Raw genomic sequence first — 19,064 nt, 5'->3', positions numbered from 1 at the left:
CTCCCAATGACACTATCGACCAATTTGGGACAAAAAGTAGAAAAAAAGAGATATTTTCACTTATTACCCAAAAAAATATAAAAATACAAATATAACAAATATCTAAACTAAAAACTCTGTTTTGCTCGAGAAAAAGCTCCTTAAGTGTGTTGGAAAGCCTAATTTTCCATATCGATTTGCGGTAGATCAATGCATAAAATGAGTAAGACCATATCTAAAAGATGTTATGACATCATGATAAAAATGAGTAAGACTATAGCTGAAAGACGCTATGGCATCATGTGAAAACACGTCAAAATGGTTTAATAGGACTAAGACCATGGCTGAAAGATGTTATGGTATCCTTTGATAATCCTTCGAGTTAGTAAACACAGGGTTATTTTGTGTAAAACTATAGCTGAAAGATGTTATGGCATCATAAATAGTCTGCGGGGATGTTAAACACAGGATAGTCCGTCGGAACAGTAAACATGAAAATTTTGAAGTATAAAACCCTAGCTCGACTATAGCAGCATAGAGAGTCTGCCGGAAAGGTAAATATGGGAATATATGCATAAGTAAAAATACAAGTATTGGTGAGCGGGTCTAAAGAATCCGTGGGACGAAGCAAAAATAATAAAAAAGGGAAACAGTTCGCTTGTACGATAACCATAAAGGCCAGTGAGGCAATAAGGTGAAAACCCAACGTGAAGTGGTTATGAGAAATGACGAGCCAGTAGTTTCCTGGTGTGTAAGCAAACAAAGAAGGTTTACCTGAAAATCACAGATAAGGCTCCGCCATTAAGAATCATTAGAGGATACTTAGAGCCCCCTAGATACTAAAGAGCATTTGAAAATACACTAAATAGATTGTAAGGGAAAAAAGGGTTAACTAGAGCCCAATAATAGAGAGAGTTACCTAACAAGGGAAATATATTGTGAAATTCCCAAAAATGGGGTTGGAATTGTCGAAAATCATCATATAAGAGGAATCGTAAGCTCAACTGTCACACCGTGACAGTTTGCTGGATACGGTAGGCTTAAGAGGAACTCCATGGACGAGCATGTTACGTACATAAGTATGGTATCACAAATTAAAACGGATTACAAGGAAGTGACTCAATCCCTACCCGTCTTAAAAGAGATTTAGTCTGCCAGAATAGCGGAAGACTGAAATAAGTTATCTCGATAGTTGGGATGTCGGTAAATCTTTAGGACCATGGTAAGTGGAGGAGCTCGCCTTGGACCAATTGAAATGGTAGTCTAAGGGGATTTATTCAAGGATTAGTAAAAGTACAAGTGGAAAAAAACTATCTTGTAGGAACATGGAAAAAGGAAAAATTCACACTAGGAATAAATAGAAGAAATTATACAAAGTAAAGAAAGGATAGAATCCGTAAAGATGGTGAGATAATCAGAAGGTCTATCAAAGTTGAACGAAGACTGATAGAATGGTCAGAAGGTATCAACGCAATGATCTATCTGCCAATAGATAGGATCGGGAACAAGATAGTACGCTTGATGGGTTTAAAAGGTTTTTAACAAGACTGTTGCAAATTTCATAAATAGGTAATATAGTATGTTTTAACTTAATGAGATCTTAGTATGAACAAGAACCTGATTCGATTGTGAGGCTGCACCCGGATCCGACTATTGGGTTAAGTGAAGGTGTTCTAGTAAGAGCTTAATCTAACTAGCCCATATATCAATTTGTAAACCTTTTAGAGTTTAGAAAGTTACCACTATTGTTTTCTTGAATTTTTAGGTACTAAATTGATAAATTTTAAGCTTAGAGGTGAAAAGGGGCTAAATTATGAAGTTAATTAATAGTTTTGCACATTAGATACTAATATGCAAAAACTGTAAAATTGGTTGCAGGATTAAGAATAGGAAATCCCTAATGGACTAGGGTGAAATCATAATTCAAATTTGAATTTAAATTTGAAAGTTATGTTAGTCCCGATTTTAGGGACTAAATTGAATAAAATGCAAACTTTGTATAAATTTTCATTTGATCTTGAAATTGGTGATTATTGATTAAATTATATGTTTATATTAATCAATAGCTAATGTCAACCCAAAATCCGCAAAAGGAAAAGGAAAAGTTAAAACCATCTACGAATAACTCAGAGTTTTCAATAGCTATTTCTATAGTCTCATTCTTAATTAAATGATGTATCTTTGTGCTATTTTACATTGTAAATTGTCTTATTGAATAATTGAGGATGAATTGAATTATATTGAGGTACATTAAGGTTAATGTTGATACAAGGACTAAAGTGAATAAAGTAGAAAATTATAGATATAACTCTATATCAATAATTTGTATGAGAAATTAGTTGAAGCTTATTGAAGCATTTTTTAACTAGTGACTTTTGTTTTGTAAACTATAAATTGATTCGTGTGAAATGATGGAAAGGACGAATGATAAACTTGAATTGAAAAGCCATCATTGTCGAGCAATCTGGGGTGGTAAGTCATTGTTGTCGGTATGGCATGTCATCATTACTAGGCAATCCAAGATGACAGAATTGTAATAATAAACCATCGTTGTCGAGCAATCTAGGGTGGTAAGTCATTGTTGCTGAACAACTCGAGGTGGCATGTCATTGTTGCCGAGCAATCTGGGATGATAAAGTTCTATCAATAAACCATCATTGTCGGGCAACTCAGGGTGGTTGGTTATCGTAGTCGAGCAATCCGGGATGACAAATCAAAGCAAGTTGAACATGAACTTGTGAGCTTGGAATATTGACTAAAAGGTAATACAGTTTGTGATTTTATGATTTAGAGATGTGTATTAAATGATATTTCATGCTTGAGTTATAAGGAACTAAGTTTTTAGATGGTGATTCTATGTATTGTGAATTATACCATCTCTTTATATTGTGTCAGATTATAGGAATACTACTGAGAGATATACTCATCATACAGTTTTGTTTTTTATGCACAGGTTAGGTTCTGTTCGTGATTTCGACTATCGAGTCGAGTGTCAGGGTGTTACAACTACAACTTCTATCAATTTATATTAGTGCTTTGAAAGTTTTCAACAAAAAATAAATATATATTTTTTAAATAAACTCAAACAATTTATTTATGAAAAAATAAATGTTCAACCATAAACCATTTTCGATTCTATATGCAATCCAGAAAAAAATGAAATTCCTAATGTTGTTTCTATCAAAGTACATAAAGATGGATTTTTAAAAAATTAGAAAGTTGTGACCTTTTCTAGTGTGAGAGATTTAGATATCAATAAAACACCAAATTTGTAAAAAGAATTCACGAGTTGTCTCTAGTACAAGAAAACCTTTTGTAATTACATAATTAACAGCTACATATAATACTTGGGTTCATAGTGCAAATAGCCTACAACTTTAATTATACAAACTTATATTGTAACATCCTATACCCAACTCGAATTACTAGATTCGAATATTGGTTGTTACAAAACTTAAACATTTAACAAAAATTTTATTACAAGCATAAAGCCATTCTAAAACATGTTTCTTATTCTTTTATTTACTATTCTTAGAATAAAAGGAATGTCCAATAATTACATCAAATTTTCAAAAATGGCATATGACGTGACAACTTAGAAATTTGTTAAAAAAAGACTTTTCATGTCGTGGAGTACTAAGCGTCATATTCCTAAGCTGTCCCCTATATGCATAATATTGCAACTCGAACTGCTACCCTGGCACATTCCTTCCTAGCTTGGTCCCTCCTAACGTACCAACTCTTCAATCAAAACCTACACCAAAACAGACGCTAATAAGTTCAAGGAACTTAGTGAATTTTAATTTAAGTTACCTTTGAATGTTTACTGTTGATTTCCATAACTTGAATATTCTGAATCTCTTTTCGATCTTTGGTGGTTACTTATACTAATATTGGCATTTACATATACGTTGACTTCTATACTTGACCACCACATACACAATTCACTCATTAGGTAGATTATAAATTACACCACTCAATATAGATCTCATTTCCTTTTCAGAAGCAAATGCATTCCTCAGAAGGATATTCATGCAAAATCTACTTTCGACAGTTTCTCACACAGACAGATGTTGAACACTTCACCCAGGATGGTGCACTTTCTGATATTATTCTTGGAAACTACTTATACTAATTGATCTCTTAAGGTAACCTTCGCACAAATCCTACTTTTGGCAGATTCTCATATTGAATTTGGTAACTCTCAAGATGCCAATCAGATCATATCTTAAATCATATCAGTCCACTACTCATTCTGATGGATGAAACATTTCCAGTCATCCTAGGGAATCCTAAACAACCACGCTACATATCACGAGGACGTCTGTAAACTCCAAAATATATACATATTTAAGCACTCTTTTATTTATAAATTACACTGATTTCGAGTACAAATACAACACTTTCTATGATTTTATACTAGATTTCATTATATTTTATTATTTCTATGGAATGTGTTAAGATCATGAATTTTATGTTAAATGCATTTTATTTTGTTAATTTTTGGGATAATTAAGCTAATAGAAAGGTTGGTAGATTTTTTGTTGTATTTGGGTCTTAGACAGGTACAGGTTGAAAGATTAATAGTTTAGTCATATGGACTTCAAAATGGTAATAATCTCATACGAATTCTAAGGAGGCCAGTATTACCTAAACAAAAGGCCCAAAACCATTCATTACCTACCCATTTTACCAAGAAAACAAGTAGGCTATTATCCACTGCTAAAATTAATAGTCCTTAACCACTGCTAAAATTAATAGTCCTTAACCAACCTTTCAGACTCCTAAATATAGCAGATATGACCTAAAATTACATAAAATAAAATCAGCACAATATCTTCCTTAATCAAGCCTTCGACTGTCCAACTACTACTAAAAATAACAGTCAAAGGCACCACACTTGGACCACATGTGGTCGGCCATGCATAGAGAGAACAAAGGTAACTCCCTTGCTAAAATAGCAAGGAAGACTCATTCTTCCTCAACACAAGGGACGACAACCACTAGGAGAGGGATTCAAGCAACCTTCCTTGCTATATTTAGCAAGGAAGACTTAGTCTTCCACCATAGAAGGGACGACTCAAGCATGGGAGATTAGGGGAGATGCATTTGCTATTTTTGGCATAATTTTGACAGCTATAAATAGGGCATTCACCCATTCATCAAAAGAACACAACAACAACACATCTTAAGATACACAAATTCACTCTCATGATTATTAAGTGTTTCATGCCTTTCTCATGGCTTGCTAGACACTTGGTCCACAAAATAAGACAATCACTTGCCAAAATGAAAGCTTCTAGGAGATCAACTTGAAGGTGTTTAGATTATTTTTAACCTAAATATGAAGAGGAAAGCCGCCATAGGAAGTCGCAAGGAGCAACCGTAGATCGCCCCCTACACTGAGCTGTTTACTCTTCGCATTATGTAATGGTCATGGATAGCCCCCTCGGCTACTCTTTCTTATCATTCTCTTTCTGTTAAATTATTATTTTCTATGTCGAGAGACTAGATTGCATCTCATCTTTAAATTTTTAGTTTAATACAACATGACTTAATTTTGTTTATTCAAAATAGATACGAATCTTGATTTGAGTTCATTAGATATTTGTTTCTTGAATATTATGTGCAAATAATTATTTCATTCATTTAGGTTTAAAGCATGTTTATACATGTGAATGTATGTCCAACATTTATAAGTTATTGAATTAATTGTTTAATCTGGGAAGAGGTAATAGTTAATAGGCATAAAATCTAAATGGTACATATCATGTCGATTTCAGAAGATAATTATTGTATGCATAAATTGTGTAAGTGCTCAGAAGGGTGATTTCTAAGTTAGTTTTTTGACATAGGGATATGCCAATTAACTTAAGGACATAATAGGACTTTGGAAGAAGCATATGCTTTAATTAAAATAAGTTTAATGAATTTTCATATTGCCACTAATCTCTCGTAATATTCTTTTTATGATTTCTAATGAATCCTTGTTGAAGTGTAATATTTTATTTTAGTTTATTCATGTTATGTTATTTTATGCCTTGTGTTTATTTCCCATTATGATCATTTCTGCAATGTATGTTGTTTTGTTTTGTTTTGTTTTGTATGTATCTGAATGCTGATTTAATTCTTTAATTTAAATTGCAATATTCCATCAAAATTAATCTTCTTTATCTTGTTTAACCAAATTGATTGAAAATTAACTTTGCAACTAATTATCACACAGTCCCTGTAGAGACAATAACTCTTTTACTTACTACTTATTACTTCTACAACCGTGTACACTTGCATGTAATCACGCGACGATACAACGTCCAGGTTTGGCGGACAACTTAGACTATAAATAACCTTTATATATAACGTTTTAATATTCAAATTTCGCGGATACCATAGAATTTAGTTAACTTCTATACATAATGTGGATTTACTTAGACTTGACGGACACTTACATCACCCTTAATCTCGAGTATACTAAACTGCATACTCCGACAGATACTGTAGCGAACTCGTAGAATAGGACACCGTAAAATAAACTTCTGCAAAACTACTTTAAATGAATATCTAGACCTCACCACAATGATGGTTATCAGTTACTAGCCACTTGGGCGTCACAAAATATGCCACAAAGGCATCAAAGAATACGTCATAAAGGTGTCACAGAATACTAGCCACTAAGGCCTTTCAAAGAACTTAACGATTTATTGTCCTGACGGACCTTATATCAGTTGATGCCATGGGCCCCACCCATACGGTCTTACACATTTCTTCACATCGTGATCTGCCAATCCAGCTTACAACGCACTAGAGGCTACACCATGAACATCCTCATTGTCATAAAATGTCATGTGTCTCTACTATATGGTCTTACGCATTTTGTTTTATGATCTGCCAGTCTGGTTAGCAATGTACCTACTCTTCTGAAGGCAAAACATACAGATGCATTACTCATTTAACATAAAACACACTTAACTAGATTTCATTCACACTTCCAACAAATTCATACTCTCCAATACCAAATCTCACATGCATACATACCACATATCATCTTATTCATACAACACATTATATACCTTATTTGCAAATATGTAGAAAATTGATGATACTTCACACACACATACCATCACCAGTTATCCGCGAAGACATCAACAAATGAATAACTATTATAAATTATCATACATGAGTCAAGATAAATACTCACCTTCACTTCAACTCTGAGTTTCTGTTCTGATGATCCTACCCGAACCAGCAGTAGCAACTGTTAATAGATTATGGAACTTCTATTAAAATCTCATTTACAGATAGTTTACTAATATCTCAATTACAGACGACCCCCATGTAGCACCTCCTATTCACACCCTACTATTTTTATGCCTTTTAACATCCTTACTCTTTCAAAATCTCAACATATGGAGTTATAAAACTTACTAGGAGATTGAAACATTCACTGATTAAACCAAAAATCTAGCTTCCAAACCTAACGAAGAAGAAAAGATTGTTTAGGTTTAGGAAGAAGAACCAGAACGTAGAGCAAAACGAAAGAAAGACCGTCTAAAACGTTCCTTTCCCATTATATATACTCAATTCCTTTTAGTGGATCTTGACAAGTATCAAATGCGTGCAGAAATTGTCCCTTAAATGCCCTACAAAAATTGTGAAATTATAAAAGAGAATCCGATACAGATGCAGTTTAACCAATCAATCCATTCAGTTGACTCCCAAGTCCCAACCAATCAAGTTACATAACCTATCTTGCATAGCGTTCGAGCAAGCCAGGCGTACTATACATTTGGTGGTAACACTCATAAGGCGTGCTCTTGAAGATGATCTAATCTTCCAAAATTTTCTCATACACTTAGTAGGTGCTTCATACTCAGCCAAAACTCTGAGGCGTGCTCTTTGTTTGTTGTACTCTTTCTTCAATTGAAGAACACCCCGAGATTAAATCCGTAGATACTTCTACGGGCGAATACTTTATGCACCAAACTTTAGTTTGTTAGAAATTTGTAAAATGGCGGACTATACTACCATAGTGCGTCAAAACAGGGACCCTTCACATCTATTTGCCTTTCTCTCGGATCTGCAAATTTTGGGGTGTGACATATATAAACTTAATTTAGAGAAAAAGTTATGCTAGGTCATTATAATATTTTTTATAATATGTAAATTAAGTAAAATATAATATAAATTTTATAAGAGAATAACTTATATTAGAATGATACCAAGCAGCTTAGTTTTTAGGCATTAATAAAATCAAGCCATATCATCCATTTTTAAAGAGATAAAAATATAAATATATACACATCCATAGACAATCTCTTCCCTAACTTAATTTACTTTAATTAAATTATTTAAAAATAAAGAGTCAAACTTAATTAGGAATTAAATTCATAGCAAAGAAGATTCCTTTCCTCTTGCAACCTTCTCATGTTTCTGTGAATTCTTGAGAATAATATTTATTGTTTTGGCATTTTGATCCACAAAATACTATTGAAGCAATGAACTCATGTTCTTATGACTTTCGTTGTTAATGTTTTTATAATTGTTTTCGAAGCCTAAAATATTTCTTCGCACCCATCAATTCTTGTAAAAAATTGCAACTTCTGTTTTTCATGTTTTAATATCCTTTTCTTCATCAAACTTCTACAAAGTTTGTAGCAGATATTCAAAAGCCGAAACAACTGCATATAATGAATCTATATATATATAGCCAATTCATTTTATTCACTAATTTAAGCTTAAAACAAAATAAGAGATGAAAAATTTGTTGTATTATGTAATATTATTTACCTTTTAAATATTTAATTAAAGTTAAATTGAATTAGGAAGAGATTGTCTATAGACGTATATATTTATATTTTTATCTCTTTAAAATTCATGCCATGGCTTAATTTATTACTGCCTAAAAATTAAACTTTTAGAATTATCCTAATATAAGTTATTCTCAATTTATAATATATAACTTTTATATATAAAAAAATCTATAAAGTGGTCAATAACTTTCATAACACCTTTTATAAATAATATAACTTGTTGTCGTAACTTTAGAAAATTATTTTTTTACAAATAAGTTAAGATAAAAATATATATAACCCTCTTTTTACAAATAAGCATATTATTTTTAAAATATATAACATTGACACATAAATAAGTTATGTTTATACGTCTTGATACTTTTTATAATTAAATGTATTATAAAACTTCTCTAACATGTAAATTTTTTACAATAAATTTTTGGCTATAACTTTAAAAGAAATTAAGATTTAAATAATTTTTTAAGATTTATAATATAAAAATCTTTACCTATAATCATCTCAAACACTTGTACATTTTCATGCTTGCAATATAAAAATCTATTAACTTAAACTTATATAAAAACTATTTTTTAAAAATTTGAATTTGTGTGTAGTTTTCTTCGTAATTACTCTTATTGTTACCCTCCCATAAGAATTAAAAAGTGTAAGTACTCCAATTACATCTAATTTGGTGAAACTCACCAATTATAATAGTTACTCAAATATGTTAACTCAGTGTAATTATAATCAATTACACACGATCCAATTACTAGGTAGCTTCCAAACACTATCCAAATATACATTAAAACATATGTACCTAAAATTAAGCACTAATATTTAAGAAATATCTATAAAGTAATTTGAAAAAAAAATTATTAGAGTTCGTTTAAAAAAATTTGTGAGTAAAAATTGTTAGGATTCAAAAATCAAAATAGTAATATTTGTTATGAATAAAAGATGAGGAAAATTCTTAGATAATTATCCATTAAAATGTGTTTTTTATTATTAATATTTTAATGTATATCAATAATTCACGTTATATGTTACTAATTTTTCGGAATTAATTTTTAAGTAGTAATGATGTAAATCAAATGAATTATAATTATATTATTTCAAATATTTATTTCCTAAATTTAGTTAGTTCATTATTAGTCAAGTTTTATATTAAAAATTGTAGAGTAAAATTGGGAGGGAATCATTCTCTTCATATTATTTTACGTAATTAAATTAGAAAGGTATAATTTAAGAGTAAATATGATAATCTGCCACATGTCAATTTATGAAAACAAATGGCCAAAATTTAACTATATACTATATTAAATTGCATCCCATAATTGTAACTTTAAATTGTTATGCTATATTTATTAAATTTGAAAATACTTTTAGAAAACTTAATTATTTAAAATTTCTCAAAATCTAATTTCTTATACTTTTCAAAATGAACAATGTTATGAAGTAATTAATAATTTATTAATCATAATTAATATTTGTAACTTATAATTATCAATCATACTCGAAAATTTTTGTATGCTAAGACTATTCTTATTAATTTTAAAAAGGTTCTGTGTATATTAATTTTAAAATTCGATTACAATCATTATTCATGATTGAACATACAAGATAATGTAATCACCAAATTAGATATATATATTCAATTTTTTTATATTCAGATTATATTTATCATACTTTGTAGTCTTCTTTTTTTTCCTTTTTTTTTTCATGCAGTGATTATTGAATTTTTTATTAATTTAAGTATATATTGATTTTATTATTGTTTTACTTCACAAATTACTTCATTTCTTATTTTTTTACTTTACAAATTATGTACATATTAATTTAGTACAAATTCATTGTTTTTTACTTTATATATTAATAGTGAAAGAATTTCATTATTGTGATAAAACCTTCAAATACTTATGTCTATTCTCATTATTCAATGTTTTTTTTAATATATATCAAATTTATTATTTCGATTATACTTTAATTTGTATTTGTTCAAAGTTGCGTTTATTAATATTTTAAAATTGTAAACAAAACCTTACCCAATTACTTTTAACATAAAATATAGATACTTATCAAATTGTTCATAAAATTTACAAGAAATTATTAAATTATGTAATACATAAAATTGATATGTACAATTAACCCATACATCGAGTATGGAAACTAGATTTTACTAATTCAAAGTGATTCTCATCAAAAGCAATTATATTAGATTGATCTGAACCAACCAATTTCCAATTGAACTGATCAATTGTAATCAATATATATAGAGAGAGAGCGAGGGAGAGAGCGCAAAAAAATATTTTTAAAAAAAGCCAGACAACAATTTTTTATAAATGAATCAAGGGCCTTTTGTCTAAGGTAAAATGGAGGAGTCTACCAAAATCCCATCAACTAAAATTGCAAATTACATTCACTTTTTACTGTCTAATGCTTCCTTTAGTTTCCTTCCCAATGCAAATGCCAATGGAGGTGGAACCGCATTTCCTATCTGCCGATGCTTGTGTTGAATGTTACCAGCAAACTTGTAGCCGTCTGGGAAACCCTGTTTTGGCAGACAAAAAATATCCATTAGAGCTTATACCAATGTTTTCTACTTCATTCTACCCAAGCTTTCACAAACCAAATAGCAATGAATGTTCAGTAAGTTTAATGACTTACTTGAGACCGAGCACATTCCCGAACTGTCAGAATCCTGTCCTGTTCTGGATGAAAGCACATTCCAACCTTACCCATAGGTTGAGGGTCAGTGATGGAAGTTGGGAAGTTCCCTTCCCAATCCAACCTTCCAAATAGCCCTTTCCATTGATTGTGCCTTTTGGCTGTATTTGGCAGACACCAGGGTATTAAATCTACCAATTGTCCAGTAGAGAGTTTAACCTGCAATTTTTAAGGAAACAAACAACCCAGCAGCTCAACAATTTCATTCTGATCAGATTTCAAAACAGATGCAAAGAACAGAAGCCGATTATGTACCTTCTCATCTGGAAGATCATGCCAATCTGCACCTGGTCGCTTTGGAATCTTTTGACACCGAATCAGGTTAAGCTCATTCATTTCCTTTGATATATGATCAGTAAGGACAGCTATGTTTCCTCGAATTTTCTTCTGAAACCACGAGACAGCTTCACTTTGATACTGTGGAAACAGAACATTGTAAATTGAATATGCATGTACAACCTTTTATAGAATGAAGCAATTTTGGAAATAATTTTCAATATAGTTACCTCCAAATTTGTCTTCGAGGCCCCATTTCCTACAGCTGGTAGATCACCAATTGTATCTCGCACAGTAATTGCACGGAAAGGGGCTCCACTTGCAGTACTCCTCACAGCTGCATACTGCAAATTATGTGATAATGTAACTTTCAACTCTGGAACAGCAAAGACATGCATTGGCTCTGGCCATTCAGGAAGAGTCTCTTCAGGGGAGGCTGCCCATATGAATGCTCGTTTTCTTGACTGAGAAACTCCATAGGCTCCAGCTTCCAAAATACCAAACCTCACCTAAACAGGCAAAACCAGAATATCATACACAACCGCACATGTACTTATATTTGTATTCTCATAACAAGTATACTACAGAAATTGCTGTTAGGTGAAAGGAATATCTACCTGATAACCCATTTCAAGAAGTGAAGCCAGAGTTAACTTAAATGTCTGCCCCTTATTGAAAGACACAAAGTTCCTCACGTTCTCTAAGAGGAAATACCTTGGCCGGAAGTAATCAGCAAATGATAAGAAAGCTAAAATCATCTCACATTGTACTTTACTCCATGTACTATGGTTAAATCTATTCATTCCAGAGAAACCCTGCAAAGTAAAACAGCTTTGCTCTTAATGAATCATTTATTAATTACTCCAGAGATTAGATAACAAAGGAAAACTATAATATATAATACCTGGCATGGAGGGCCTCCATTGATGAAATCTACTTGCCCCGGTAATGGCAAATCATTAATCTCTTTCTCATCAAGTGATGCCGCTAATTCAGCTGCCTCAGAAGTGGAGATGCAGTCATCTACATCCCCACACTTCTCCATAATAGCCCTGTATCATAACTTGCTTTTTAGTTATTAGCAATTTAAAGAGGAATAGAGGAGAGCAAACTTGTCATACGGACCTAAGAATGACATTGCAGTTTTTAATGAAGACCAAAGACTCAGGATGATTGAGTTTGAATGCATCTCCAGCAGGCTCTTCATATTCAATTGCCCATTTAGTTAATGATACACCTACACCAGTAATAACAAAAGATGGTTGGACATAAAGTGCCTAAGAAATAAATATGGCTAAGCACATAAAAATTGATGAAATAGACAAAAAGGTAGACAGTACCAGATTGGTGCAACCCCTCTGACAGACCACCACAACCTGCAAATATGTCTAACGTAGCCAAGCGGATCTCCTGAGATGCTTCATGCTGTTTCTCAACTTGTAATTCACTTTCTTCCTGTTTACCCTTTCCCTTTTTCTTCTGGTATGCAATTTCATTATCCACAATTCCAGTTGAGTACCTCAGTTTTATTTGAGCTGGTAACTGTTTGCCAACCAAAAAGGGGGGAAGTTAGTTATCCTCCAAAGGTACAAATTATAAATGCAAACAAAAATTACCATGAAAATGATTATGGACGTATCATTCCCAACAAGCACTACAGCAAAGGAAGCAAAAGGGACTCACCTGCTTGAGAGATCCATTGGAAGGGTCATATATGCGATCGCAAAAGAAGACATGATGAAATATTACTGGAGAATTGCATGCTGGAACGTCATTCTTCTTTCTGACTTCACATTTGCCTTCTATTGCCTCAGCAAACAAAATGTCTGTTTCTTCACTATAATAGACCTGAAAATTTAAATAAATAAAAAAACATATAAATTTACCATAGAAAAGTATAACTAAAACTATGACAATAAGAAGTTTATAACTGTCATCGTATTTTAGGATAGCAACTACCTCTCTTATATCAGAACTGTAAGCCTTTTCAGCTGAAATGTCCTCTGGTCGGAAAAATCTCCTGACTTTAACTTGGGTGGACTCTTCACAAACTTTTTTCTGCCCCTTTGGGACAATAATCTCTAGCACTTGGCACACAACATAAGGCTTCAAGCCTATATTCCTCCCAGCTTTAAAGTTTTCAGTATCAGCCCTTTCTACTGTAAATTGATGTGGACTTACATAGACATAATCATGGATAAAGTACTCAGTTCCCTTGTATACAAAGCCTGTATTTGACGAATTCACTTTGAACACTTCTTTGGCCCTCCCAGCATCCTTAACTTGGCAAGAATGGCAGCAACCAGAACCCAAACCCAAAGTATCAATGGGGAGCGTAAAGAAGGCACCCCTCTCAGGCCAATACAAGCTTTTACAATAATACTCCATTGGAAGTCCTTTTCTCTTCCTCTCCTCTGCTTCTGCTCTATCAAGTTTGTCCATGTTGGCATTATCTTTCCGATGCTGATATCCCCAAGGTCTTAATCGAATATCTACCACTACAGTCTGTTTCACATCCTCCAATTCAAAATCTCCACAGTTATTTGTTAGGAACACCTCTCTCTCATTAGCTGCATTGCCAAGTACAGTTTCAGATCCTCTCTGCATCATTCGTCCATGAAACATTTTTCTTCCCTTTGAAGTTTCAAACATGTACTCCACAAAATAGATTGCAGGAAGTTCATACAAATCAACTTCAACAGAAACAGCACTTCCGACCACAACTACTTCTCCATGTACAATGGCTCGTTTATAAAGAGGCTTATCAGTGCTTGTTTTGCTTACAGGCTCTCCATCCCAGCTTACTTCCTCAGTAGAACACTGTCTTGGTTGCTTTGATACTGAAGGAGACTTCTGAGTCTCCATTGGAATTGGTTTATCTTCAGCATTAGCATTAGCATCAGCTTCAGCTTCAGCTTCAGCATCAGCTTCAGCTTCAGCTTCAGAATTAGCTTCAGCTTCAGCTTCAGCATTAGCATCACCATCATCATCTTCATTTTCTTCTTGTTCCTCATTTTCATCTTCATCTTTCACCTCGCAATTGGTTTCCTCCTTTGAATCTTCTGGAGAGTAGTTTGAATAGTAATCCCCCCAAATCCTATTGATTAGCCTCGTTGTGGTCGCCTGCATAGCCTTTCTTATAGAAGCTATAGGCATCATTGCTGCTCGAGGATTTAAATTTGGTTCATTCTTGTGTACAACTTTCTTCTTCTTGACTAACCATTTTGTATGGTGTCTCTCTTCCATTTTATTCGCAAGGCCAACCACAAATGCACACTTTTTAATCTTTTCATCAGGAAACTCTGCAAAGAGTTGTAGTATTATCTGTCCATGCACAACAATATATCTCTCAACAGCTGCTGGATCAGAAGATATAAAAGCGCGATTATCCTTCTTGAGCTCAGACACCCTCTTAATTACATCATTGAAAGAGAGGCGTGATACTCGTGTTTGCTCCTTCAACAATGTAATAATGCTTATCGCAACCCTTGCTGTTTTGAGTACTGGTTCATACCAAGGAAGATATTGCTTTGATGGTTTGCCAAGTCTATACCTGAAAAATGGAGAGAAAATAAAAACTTGTCACAGTTAAAACTAATTAACTAATGAATAGGAAATCTGGTTGTTTTGCAGATTAGTAGATAATTGCAAAGAACTATGGGTTTTTTTTTTTCACTTTCTAGAAACTTTTCTGCAGGCATTGTAGATCAAACATGAATTAGCAAAAATATTATAGCAACAGAATCCTAATCAAGAAACATGAGACAATACCAGGCCATATCTGTCCTGATTGAGATGAATATCATTGATGATCCAAATTCAATCATCCATTCCTTAATAGCACTCAAAAAAATTGGAATTCCATCAGCATTCAGTACACTCGAAGAACCTGAAGTAGACTGACTAAGGTCATTGTCAAGACAGAATCCAATTCCATCATCAGCAGTCATAACCCCAGAACCAAAAATGGTAACATCAATGTCAGCACATGGTTTCATAGGAAGCAGCTCCAAGGAAATCAGCCTTGAGTCTGAATTGTAAAATGACCAGTTGTGGAGCATGCTTCGAGGGAGATCCTCAGGATCACACACATCAAAGTCACTTTCAAAAACTACAAGTTCATCAGTTTCTTCATTAGAATTCTTGTAGTATGCTGGAAGAGGATAATCATTTGCAATCTCATCTTCATTGATTTTGATATAGAATTTGTTTGACATAGAGGCTGAGCCTTGGTTCCTCTTCTGTTTCATAGATTTCCAGTATTCTTCCTCTTGCAACAGTTTTGCCAACTTTGCATCCTCATCTTCCTCAGCTGTAAGAGTAGATGAATATGTCTCATCCAATTTGCTTTCCCCCTCTCCTTTTTTACCAATAGTCAGAGCACCACCAGAAAACAGTGCCATGTCTAGCCCTATATTTTCACGCTTCCTGCTCTCATCTTTGAGGGCAGTAAGAACAGGCAATCCAGCAAATACCTGGTCATTTACCCTCGAAGTTGCATCCAAACCAATCAGTTGATTATAAATAAATTCTCCCTGGGAAATAACAAAATCCCTAATCGATGCCCCACGAGAGAAGCTCTTGCTTCCACTCATGGACCGAACAACACCAGCAAGCAATTCATCAAGACTTAAGTCAGGATTTCCACCAGATGGCTTTGAAAGTTTTTTATAAACCTCTACACAAGCTCGAGCTTTTTCAAAGAAATGTTCATAATATTTTTTATAGCTGCCACTTGGCTTACAGCAGGAGTAATCAGCTACATCAGTTGAAAGCCATATCACTGGACAACCATCTTCATAACCAGAGATGCCCCAAGACTCAACACGTCCAAATCCTTCACATCTAACACTCTTCTCCTTTACTTTTTCCTTGTCAGAATTTTCTTCAAGCGGCAATATCAAACCAGTTATGAACATGTCATTGACTTCCAACATCTCAAGGGGTTGTGGAAGACCTTCTGAATTATGCAATACAAAATCAGTTAGCCTCCTATTAGGCCGACCATCATCTTTTTCACAAGTCAGCCCTACAGCTAGAATTTCATCTTCTACTACCATATCCTTCTTTGACTCAACAACTGAATCCTTTTCGGATATGCAAACTGCTTTCTCCTTAAAATCAGTGCAGGCAGCAGCTCTCTTTGGCCTTTTTGAAGGGACTGGCTCCCCATTTTCCTGAGCACTATTACGCTTCTGTGCTTTTTTATCAGTTTCCATCTCTTTCTTGGTGGAGGATTTAGCAGATTTATTCTTGCCTTTCTTATTCTTCTTCATTCCTAAATGCCAAAAAAAAAAAAAAAGATCTTGTGAACTTGAGTTTAGGCACTTTAAAAAACCATTAGAAAAAAAAATATAAATAAATGGTATAGCATAAACACAACATGCCTCTTCTATATCACTGCATGGTGAAAAATAAATAAACAAAAATATAAGAAAATAATATGCTAGCACGAACACACAGATTACTGAAATGGCTAAGCGAAGTAAAGCATAAGACTAGGTAATTTATACTCTGTAAAGAAATGAATTAACAAGATTCTTCACGCACACACGCAATCTTGTTTTGCTAAAACATTTTGATAAGCCAAATGTAAGCAGAACCTTGAAATGTTTAGCACAAACTCACAGGGAAATACAAATGCAAATATAATGAAACAAGTTGATCAAACCAGACGTTTTATAGAAAAAAAAAAAAAAGGTCCCAAAGATCAAGTCCAGACACACACACACACACACACACAATCTTGTTTTGCTAAAACATTTTGCTAAGCCAAATGTAAGTAGAACCTTGAAATGTTTAGCACAAACTCACAGGGAAATACAAATGCAAATCTAATGAAACAAGCTTATCAAACCAAAGGTTTTATAGAAAAAAGAACAGGTCCCAAAGATCAAATCCACCAAAAAAAAGGACACAGAAGAAACTCAAACGGGACTAGCCCCATTAAAATAAAACAAAGTGCATGAAGGTTAAAGCACAAGGGATCAACATGCAGAAACAAGAGAATCCGTGAAAATAATCAAAAGACCCCATACTGAATAACAACTAAACTTGGATTTTCATATTCGAGCTGCACCCTTCGATAATTGCAATGAAAATCACAGAACCAAAACAAAAAAGGGATTTTTGTTGAACATGTAATTAAAACAAACTGCCATCACCCGATTGGCTTAGCTCAGACTAGATGACCTGTCTTAAGCAGTAAGTCTACAGTTTCGTCTCTCTTATACATAAAATTAAATGCGTACAAAATGATAAATATACATTAATATAGTCATGGGCCCAGCCCCCCTCCCTTTTTTTTCTTTTCTTCGGCGAGCCGCAAATCAAAAATCAACAATCGGGAATGAGTATGTGGAATCAATAATTCAGTTTAAAAGATTAAAAAAAAAAAAAGGAAAACCTGAAGGGGAATTAGAATCCAAAAGAGCGACAGATCCCATGACTTGGAGAAGAGAAGGAAACCTTAGCTCTAAACTCACTGTTTCTTTGATGTTTGGCTTCGTTCAGTGAGAACAGTGTTTAGTGAAGATGAATAGAAAGGGAAGAAACATTGAACATTATAAATAAATGAAGGGGAAAAGCAAAGAAAGGCGGGAACACTGGTTTTGGAAAAAAATGTTGGCGCCATTCCTCCAAAAATGAAAATTTTCTACCATTTTTAACTTTTTTACAAGTTTTTTCCCCAAACGCCAAAAACACACAAAAAAAATCGTAAAGTTCTTTCCCGTTTTCCGCCCTAAACTATGACAATGCTGTCCACTTGTATTGTATAAAGCCACATCAACTATAAGGACCAAGTCAAATACCCTACCCGTTACTATTTCGTTTATAAGTGAGATTGGATATTTTTCGTCCCCTTAATTACATTTGATCTTAATAAAATTTAAATTCGAGCTAATATAAATTCTTAGTATTATTTTATTTTTCACAAGGCTTAAACTCTAACTTTACTTAAAAAGTATTCAGTTTTTAACTTTAAAAATTATATATTTTTATGATACAATTAGAAAATTCAAGAGAGAAAATTCACAGAGTAAAAAGGAAGAGAAGAAAATCGAGAAGGAAGAAATACTAAAACTGTTCAACGACAAGGGTATGCTTAAAAGGAAAAGAATTAGCCGTTTGAAAAGTTAGTTGGCCTATTAATAGCTCAGGCCGTTGTCTTCCCTTTATGTGTACCGTTTTTATTAAATTCTTATTCGCACCTTTTAACTAAAACAAACCGCCCTGTTTTACATCCTTGAATTACCTTCTAAACACACCGTTTACTTAACCTATCTTTATTTT

General features: G+C 33.2%; 1 protein-coding gene across 6 annotated transcripts; it reads right to left on the bottom strand.

The window, feature by feature from the left end:
* Window positions 1-11,076: 11,076 nt before the first annotated feature.
* On the bottom strand, window positions 11,077-18,542 carry LOC108460481 (DNA (cytosine-5)-methyltransferase 1-like). Of its 6 annotated transcripts, none has more exons than XM_017759997.2 (12): window positions 18,178-18,542; window positions 15,543-17,049; window positions 13,731-15,324; window positions 13,455-13,619; window positions 13,112-13,313; window positions 12,897-13,008; window positions 12,676-12,823; window positions 12,389-12,586; window positions 12,002-12,280; window positions 11,751-11,912; window positions 11,436-11,654; window positions 11,077-11,319 (listed from the first exon to the last, which is right to left on the bottom strand). In XM_017759997.2, the coding sequence occupies exons 1-12, from the start codon at window positions 18,215-18,217 to the stop codon at window positions 11,188-11,190; spliced, it is 4,758 nt and encodes a 1,585-aa protein (XP_017615486.1). In that variant the 5' UTR covers window positions 18,218-18,542; the 3' UTR covers window positions 11,077-11,187. The 6 variants fall into 6 exon arrangements, with proteins under 6 accessions (XP_017615486.1, XP_052882954.1, XP_052882952.1 ...); XM_053026994.1 differs by having other exon boundaries at window positions 18,257-18,542; XM_053026992.1 differs by lacking the exon at window positions 18,178-18,542 and adding an exon at window positions 17,964-18,155.
* Between the last annotated feature and the right edge of the window lie 522 nt (window positions 18,543-19,064).

The sequence above is a fragment of the Gossypium arboreum genome, chromosome 4 (genome assembly GCF_025698485.1).
Source record: "Gossypium arboreum isolate Shixiya-1 chromosome 4, ASM2569848v2, whole genome shotgun sequence".
Taxonomy (NCBI): Eukaryota; Viridiplantae; Streptophyta; class Magnoliopsida; order Malvales; family Malvaceae; genus Gossypium; species Gossypium arboreum.
The sequence above is the reverse complement of the archived record's forward strand: the minus strand, read 5'-3'. Positions and strand labels throughout refer to the sequence as shown.

Bases quoted from the DNA above. Each gene is read 5' to 3' on its own strand.
- LOC108460481 (XM_053026992.1), bottom strand. From the start codon at position 18,006: ATGTATAAGAGAGACGAAACTGTAGACTTACTGCTTAAGACAG. The intron at 13,620-13,730 runs GTAGTTGCTATC...TTAAATTTTCAG, and splicing joins ACAGTTCTGATATAAGAGAG to GTCTATTATAGTGAAGAAAC. The intron at 12,824-12,896 runs GTCCGTATGACA...GTTATGATACAG, and splicing joins AACTGCAATGTCATTCTTAG to GGCTATTATGGAGAAGTGTG.